The sequence below is a fragment of the Zosterops lateralis genome (genome assembly GCF_965231275.1).
Source record: "Zosterops lateralis genome assembly, chromosome: 1".
In the NCBI taxonomy this organism is placed as follows: Eukaryota; Metazoa; Chordata; class Aves; order Passeriformes; family Zosteropidae; genus Zosterops; species Zosterops lateralis.
In genome coordinates, this window is record NC_139762.1 from 9,779,639 (window position 1) to 9,787,746 (window position 8,108).

General features: G+C 59.7%; 1 protein-coding gene across 1 annotated transcript; it reads right to left on the minus strand.

Annotated features, from left to right (window-relative positions):
• Window positions 1-252: 252 nt before the first annotated feature.
• MNX1 (motor neuron and pancreas homeobox 1) lies at window positions 253-3,425 on the minus strand (the record flags this gene model as incomplete). The annotated part of the gene is made up of 3 exons (XM_083872578.1): window positions 253-588; window positions 680-840; window positions 2,813-3,425. The coding sequence occupies 3 exons, from the start codon at window positions 3,423-3,425 to the stop codon at window positions 253-255; spliced, it is 1,110 nt and encodes a 369-aa protein (XP_083728704.1).
• Between the last annotated feature and the right edge of the window lie 4,683 nt (window positions 3,426-8,108).

An 8,108-nucleotide genomic window follows, 5' to 3' on the forward strand; every position in this document is an offset into this window, starting at 1 on the left:
GAACAAAACATTTCCAATACTCAGCGAAAGGAACGCGCTTCCAGGGGACAGGGATGGGGGATAGGGGAGCTCAAGTTTTGTCTGGTTTTCAGTCAATAATAACACTGTATTCACGATAAATCCTTTTCCCCGCCCGGCATGCGGAGGATCCTCTTCTCCATCCCTCTCCGAGCAGGGAGAAATCAGACCAAGGGGGAGCGGGACCGGTGCCAGCCAGGAGCGGCTGGAGGGAGCTGGACGTGCGGGGGGCGCTCACTGGGGCGGCTGTGCCGGGGCTCCGTGCCGGCCCCGGGGCTGCGTGTCCTCCTCGTCCGCCTCGGAGCAGTCGGAGGAGTGGTACGGGCAGCATCTCCCGGCCGCCGCCGCCTCCTCTTCCTCCTCCTCTTCTTCCTCGTCCTCAGGTTCGCTGTCGGGCAGCTCCCGCATCCTCCTGCCGGCGCTCTTCTCGGGGCCGGGCAGCAGCAGCTCCTCATCCCCCTTGTCCTCGCCGCCGCCCCCCTTCTGCTTCTCGGCCTCCTGCGCCGCCTGCTCCTTCGCCTTCTTGCTGCGCTTCCACTTCATGCGCCGGTTCTGGAACCAGATCTTCACCTGGGGGAGACGGGGCACAAACACATCCCCTCATCCACCGCCCGCCAGGGCACCGCGCCCGCCCAGCCCTGGCGGGGCCGGGGACACCCACCTGTGTCTCGGTCAGCATCAGCGACGTGGCCACCTCGAAGCGCTTGGGCCGGGAGAGGTACTTGTTGAGCTTGAACTGGTGCTCCAGCTCCAGCAGCTGCTGGCTGGTGAAGGCCGTGCGGGGTCGGCGGCACTTCCCCAGGAGGTTGGACTGTGCCTGGGCTGGGAGAGGAGAAGGGGGAGCGCGGGGCTGAGCGCGGAGCGGCGCTGCCAGGGCCGCGCATCCCCCCAGGGCGGTGGGGAAGGGAAGGCAGGAAAAGCTCTGTGTGTGTGACCGGGACAAGGCTGGAGCATCACCCGCCGCAGCCGGACCGAGGCGGGATCGCCTCCAGGCCCTCGGACTCCGGGGTTTCTCGGCTTCCGCAGAGTCAGGGGATCGCCCACAGGGACCGAAAAAAAAAGGAATTAAATTAAATCTTTTAAATAAAGGAAAATATGTCTCTTGATTTCCCAAGAGCCCGACAAACGCGAGACAATAAACCGAAGGCAGGGATCGCGGGGAAGGGGCACGGGGCTCTCCGGGGAGCGGCAATTTGCTCCATTTAATGTTTCAGTTAAAGCTGCCGCGTTCCCTGCCCGCCCACAGCCCTTTAATTAGCGGGATTGCGGGCGGGCACACCCCGCGGGCCGGAACCAGCACCGGGACCGGGACTGCGAGCCCCGGCTGCCCCCGGACCGTAAATCAGCAGCGAGGACTAGAAAACTGTCTTGGAAACGGAGAGAAAAAAAAAATATAAAAGTGTGATTTCCTCGTTCAAAAAATAATTAAACCTAAGGATTTATTAGGGGGAGAAACAAAACACCAAAACAGAAAAAAAAAAAAAAAAAAAATCGGCAACGAGAAAGCGGGAACTGAACCTCTTTGGAGGCCCCGACACCTCTGGGCATGGGACTCGGCAGCGCTACAGACCATTTCTCTAAGTATTTAGATACTTTGGCTTATTTAGTTTAGAAAAATAATTTTTTAAAAATCTGGGAAAGGGCGGCTCCTGCTCCCCGGCCGCGGCTGGAGACAGAAAGAAAAGGACAGTGTCCGCTCCCGGCCCCAGCGCCCGGGCGATTTCTCACCGCCGTGCGATTTTCCGAGACTCGTTTTGCTCGGTTATTTATTCCTCTCCGCCCCTTGTTTGAGAGTCAGGGCTCTAACAGCTCTCCTAATTATTTTTTTTCTTCTTGAATGTTCCAGTTTAAACAATCCCAATTCGAGAGAAAACAATGGACTTTTTTGTCTGCGAACGTGTGTGCGGAGTGGGAGAAGGGGGAAAAAAAAATCGCAATTCTTTTCCTGGCACGATTTTCGTAAAACTACACCTCCGGTATTGTTAAACCGGCCATTCCCACCGAGAGCTCACACCTCGAAAATGATCTTTGCTTAAACCAGATGCACGGGAGCTCCCCATGGCCGCGGGGCCTGGAGCTCGGCCGGCGCTCTGCCGGGGCTCGGGGCTCGCCTGGTTCCGTCCAGCGCTCCCAGCCCTTCCCGGGCCCGAACCCAAACCCTTCCCACTGTACCACTGTCCTATTCCTTATCTCCGGGGAACGCAGAACCCACAAGTTTTTGGCCGATCCCAGATCTTCCCTACATCCCTTTGCCTAGAAGGCCTGACATCACTATTATCTGCCTATTTCTGATAAACGAGAAATGAAATGAAAACGGTAAATGAGTGATGCGACCTGCTATCTCACTTTTGGGGGGTTACACCGAGGCTGGGATTTTGGGGACACCATAAGGAGTCCTGCCCCTGCCCTGTCCCCACCACCCCCCACCTCCCCCTCCCCGGCGGCTTTTACCCCCAGGGAGCGGCGGGAAAGGGCATTTGCCAAGGCAGGAGCAATTTGTCACCTTCCCGTTTAACCTGCCGGGAGAGGCCGGGCTGTCCGGGCTCCTCAAGGGCAGGGAATGGCCCTGTGACAGCAAATATCCCTTTCCCATCGCGGAACGCGGTTTCTTTCTTCTAACATAATTAAAAAAAAAATAAAAAATAAAAGCATCTCTTCCAGTTTAAGTCCGCAGCTCGTTTAGGGGGGGCAGGAGGGGTTCTGCCCTCTCGGGAGGCGGCAGCTCCCGGCAGGCCCGTGCAGGGGACGGGGGATGGACGGACGCGGCCGCGGGGCGAGGGAGGCAAACACTCACAGTTGAAGTCGGGCATCTTGGGCAGGATCATGCCCGCGGTGGAGGCCCGCAGCCACTGGTCCAGCTGGAAGGTGCCGGCGCTGAGCTTGATGGGGTCGGCGGCGGGGTGGGAGGGGTGCGCGCCCTGCACCTGCGAGTAGGGGTAGGAGAGCGCGGGGTGCTGCCCGCCCAGCGCCGAGTACCCGTACACCGGGTGCCCGTAGAGAGCAGCCTGAGCCGGCATGCCCGGCCCGCCGGGCGCCGCGGGGTGCAGTCCCAGGGCCATGCCGGCCGCCGAGGCGGGGTGGGGCGGGTGGGGGCCCGGGCCCGCCCCGGGCAGGAAGCCGGGCTTGGGCACCAGGGCGCAGTGCGCGGCCAGGAGGCGCGGCGGAGAGGGGCTGTCGGTGCGCAGGCAGTCGGCGGGGCCGCCGGCGGGGTGCTCGGAGGAGGATGAAGAGGACGAGGAGGAGGAGGACGAGGACGGGGGGCTGCCGCTCCCGCTGCTGCTGCTGCCGCTGCCGCCCAGCGAGGTGACCAGGGCCAGCGGCGCGCTCTGCCCCGCCGCCGCCGCCGCCGCCTTGGGGGGGTCGACAGCCAGCAGCGCGTCGATGCGGAAATTTTTGGATTTTTCCATGGGAGCGCCGGCGGGAGGCGGCTGGGGAACCGCGCGGTGCCCCGGGCCGGCCGCGTCTCCCGGCGGCAGCGGCAGTGCGGCCCCGCTCCGCGGCGCGCCCCTTCAAGGGCCGCAGGCGGCTCCCATTGGCCCCGCGCCGCTGCGGCCTCGCCCGCCATTGGCCGAGCCGCCCACCCGTCACCGCCGAGAGCCCGCCCCCTCCGCGCTGCGGGCGGCGGCACCGGGGACGGCCCGGGACACCAGGGGGGACACCCAGGGGACAGCCCGGGACACCCACCGGGGACGGCCCGGGACACCCACCGGGGACGCCGGCTGCTCCCCGCGGGGAGAGCCCTCCCAGCCACGGCAGCGTGCCGCTCTCCGCGGGCCGCGCTGGCCCCGCCGTGTGCCCAGGGACAGTTTTCCAGCGTTCCCGCACCCGGCAAATATTTGCCGTAAACGCTCCGCCGGCCGCTTTTTAACGAGTCGGAAAGAATAAACACCTGCGGGTCAGGGAGTCACCCTGCCACCAAATCCCGGCTCTGTCAACAGCCTTATTACACCTGCTTATCTAAGGCAAACAGCCTGGACAGAAAAGGGAAAGAGCGGGGTGAGGGGTCTCTCCTTACCGGGGTCCCGGTTCCCGGGGGGCCGCGGGGACCCCGCCCCGGCCGTGTGAGAGAAAGGTCACGAAGGGCTGCCAAGGCAAACACGTTCTCCTTTCAGAAGTTCTCCCCGGAGAAGGGTCTCGGCTGCGGGAAATGCCCAAATCGCGGCTCCATCGGCGGGTGACAGGATTGTGCCCCAGGGGCGGCCGGGCCACCACAGCAGGGATGCGCTGTCCCTCCCGACCCCTGCCCCGGCGGGGAGGAAAGTAAAATCGAGGAAAAGAGGGGAGGAAAAGCGGAAAAGAAAGGGAGAAAGGGGAAAAAATGGAGAAGAGAAACGGAGTCCAACCCACAAACAAAATATCTGACAACTTCGGCCCTGTCTCCTTGGGAGGGAGGCCCGGAGCACCTCAGTGCACACATGCACACGTACAGACACCCTTTGATCAGTGCCCTCGTATTCCCCTTTTCCCCTGCACTTTTCCCCTCGCCCTTGACCTCACTAGGGCCTCCAGACACGCTCAGGACAGACACAGGCAGGACAGACGTGCGGACACAATTCCAGCAGACACACGGACGCCCCGTGCCCAGGCCTGGCAGGACACACGGAGCCACAGGCACACACACACACACAGTACCCGCACACGGGCACCGGAGATGCCCACAAACAGCCGCTGCTGCCCGAGAAACCCCAACAGGCCCCGAGCAGGGCCCGCACACAGCCCGGGGCCGCGGCCGAGCCCCGCAGCCGCACAAGACCCCAGTGCCCCCCGTGATGGGGACACCGCACCGCTGGATCGATTTAATCAGCCGCTTGGGTTTTGTCGGGGCTCTGGGGAGGCCCCAGGGAATGGACCCGGAATGGCGGTGGCCGCCCCGGGCATCCCAGCCGGCCCCAGGTTTCCCCTTGTGCCCCACGCACGGGCAGCCCCAGAGCAGAGAGCGGCCGGAGCAGGGGCTCGTTCCTGCGGCAATTCCAGAGGAGGAGGAGGAGGGTGATGGACCGGCACTCGCCTCCTTCCCGCGTCCCGGCCCCGGCAGAGATGAGGGTCAATGTGCGGTGTCCGGCCCGCGGGACACGGGGACGCGGCTGTCACTGGCTGGGAGCCCCGGGCAGAGCCGGGCCAGTCCCGATACCCGGGCCCGCCGTGCAGTTGTCCCGCACGGGGGACACGGCTTTGGGTGCAGCGTGCGGGCCTTTTCGGGGCAGTTTCGGGGACGAGGGACCGAGCTGCGGGGCAAACCACGGGCTTAGGGCTCAGGACACCGGTGGGGACGCGTGTCCGCCGTCGGGGGGAAGCGCGGCCGCGGTGCGGGGTGGGCGGTGCCGGGAACGCTCCTCCAGGCGGGGATGGGGCAGAAGGTGCGGCCGGCTGGTGGGGGACGAGGGACCGTGTGACCCCTTCCATCACCGCCCCGGAGGCGGGCTCGGGCCGCCCGCCCCGTCTGGACACCCCGCGCCTTCGGCCCGGTGTCGCATCTTTTGGCTGATGGATATTTAGTGCTTGGAGAAGGATTTCGATTTTCTTTTCTTTTCTTTTCTTTTCTTTTCTTTTCTTTTCTTTTCTTTTCTTTTCTTTTCTTTTTCTTCCCCATTTTAAAAAATTCCTTTCCTTTCCTTTCCTTTCCTTTCCTTTCCTTTCCTTTCCTTTCCTTTCCTTTCCTTTCCTTTCCTTTCCTTCTTTTGAAAAACCTTTTTATTGGTTTTTATTTTCCTTTTTCGTTGCAATTTTAAAAGCCTGGTTTTTTTCCCTTTCCCCGCACGGCTCCGTGCCGTGTGTGTGTCCGCACAGGTGCCGCGGGGCATCGGGGTCTGCTGGACTCCCCGCACCTGTGTTGATCCAGCGCATTGCCCGGGAGCCAACAAAGCGCGATTATCTCGGCGGAGATAGCGCAGGGAGCTCCCCCGACCCCGCCGGGTGGTCCCTTTCAGCAGAGCCCCCGCTGCCCCGGCCGTGGGCAAACACATTCCTATGTGGCCTTTAGAAAAGCCGGGGCGGTGCACCGGGGTACAGCCCTGGGAACAGCCCTGGGAACAGCCCTGGGAACAGCCCTGTCGTGGGGGCGTCTCTCGTTTTTCCGAATTGACTCCCCCGGTGTCCCCAAAGCCGTTCCGAGCCGCGGGCGCGGGGCCAGCCTTATTGCCAAAAACACGTATTACACTGCGACATTCTGTAAATGAGATAATGATACATAAACCTCCCTGATAAATGTGACATCCTCGGGATGTCTCCTCTAAATTAGCCGCTCGCATTGACTGCTAATAATGGTGAGTTTATGAAAGCAATTTCAGTGCAAAAAGCACAGGGTCTTCTCGGTGTAATCAGCTGCCTCTCCTAATGGATGAGGGGGTCAGGCGGAGAATTATTGACACTCTGCTGCCCTTAACCTGTTTCCCAATAAAGCTGATTAGTTTTTGTCAATTCATCAGCTAACCACTCTCGCCGGGACTGCATCAAAGCCTTATTTGCTCAGGGGAAATCAACAAGTCACAGATCAGATCCATTAGGGAGCGGAGGCCGCTCCTGGGCCGGGCCATTCCGGGGGAAAACGGGACCCTCCGGTGCTGGGGCTGGGATAACACCCTCAGGCACCCGGAAAACGCCTCTACGTTGTCAAACTTTCTCCGTTCGCCCGGCAGAGAATTTGGGGTTGCCGGGCGGGCTCTGGGCAGTTCCAAAGGGTCTCCAGCAGCTCCTTGTCCCCCCTGAGGTCCCGGGGGCCCCGCCCGCCCCTCCCGGGGAAAGGGCATTTCACACACTCCAAGATCTCGGAGCTGCGGAGAGGGGCCGGTCTGCCCAACCCCGCCCTCCCCTCAGACCCCACATCTGCACAAAAAGCCGGCCGTGCCTGGGGAGGCCGGGATGCTTTTTCTAGACGTTTTTTGGTTGTTTCCTTTTTTTCTTCCCCACAAACCGTTCTCAAAAGTTTTGCCTGGATTGCTTTAGATTTGCTCCTTAGATAATGTCAAACAAAAAATTTAAATTTATTCCCGGTACCGCCGCAATTCCCGCATCGGTCGCGGTTTGTCTGGAATAGCGGACTCTGGACAGTTTTGGTTCATCCACAAGAAAACAACAAAAAGCCCACCCAGCGTGCGCTGCCCCTTTAAGCCCGACCGACATCCTCTCAGTCCACCCCCCTTCAATTTAATTTCATTAAAACAGAGCATGAATATTTCTATTAAACCTAAAATGAAATATGAAGCCATTTAGACTCTGCCTGCACCAATCACCCAGATTTATGACTTTTATTCATCACATCAAGAGCTGGGAAAAAATGAATTTTCTTCACCCAGGAAGGAAATAAAAACCCAGCCTTGGTCATTTCCAGAAAGCTGTTAATTTGCCCGTGTGGTAATTACTTTCACAATTAACTAAAATACAAATCAACCTGACAAATCGGCTTAGTTTATATATTAATTAGCCGGTTTAAATTTATTCATTATAAAAAGACAATTTAAGAGGACCTCGGGTGTCTGTTTTATCGCAATAAATTACTGTTAGGAAATGGGGGCTAATAAAGCATCACCGCGCTGGAGGGCACCGCGCGGGGTTTCCGCGGGCCGGGGCGCGGCTCTGCGCGGGGGCGGCCATGGGGAGAGAGAGGGGCCGCCCCCGCCTCCGGCTGAGCTGATTTAACACTCCATCGATAGGATCATTCCATGCCTTTTAGCTTGTGATCTTTATAAATGTCCCGCTATTAAATTAGAAAATGATTCTCTCCTCGTTTAATTGTATTCTTTCGTTTCTTATTTCCAATTAATTAGTCCTATCGACGTTGCAATATTTTAAGTGACTGGAGTCCGTTTACAGTTTAAAATATATGGGTCAGCGCGTGCAATTTTAGACGAGGCAGAACTGTATAATGTGGGTTTTAACTACTCTTCTCTCATACGTCTTAAACATCTGGCCGAATGCATCACTGGGAAACACCGCCCGGCGCGTATTTTGCGCGCTGGGGACCGGCCGCTCCGCCCGTGGCCGCGGGGGCTGCGCGCCCCGCGAGTCTCTGAAAATCCCTTGCGCTGCTCCTTCCGCCGCCTTTGAGTGCAAACCGGGATGTTTGGGGCAGAGCTGAGGGTTTGCTTTGTTTT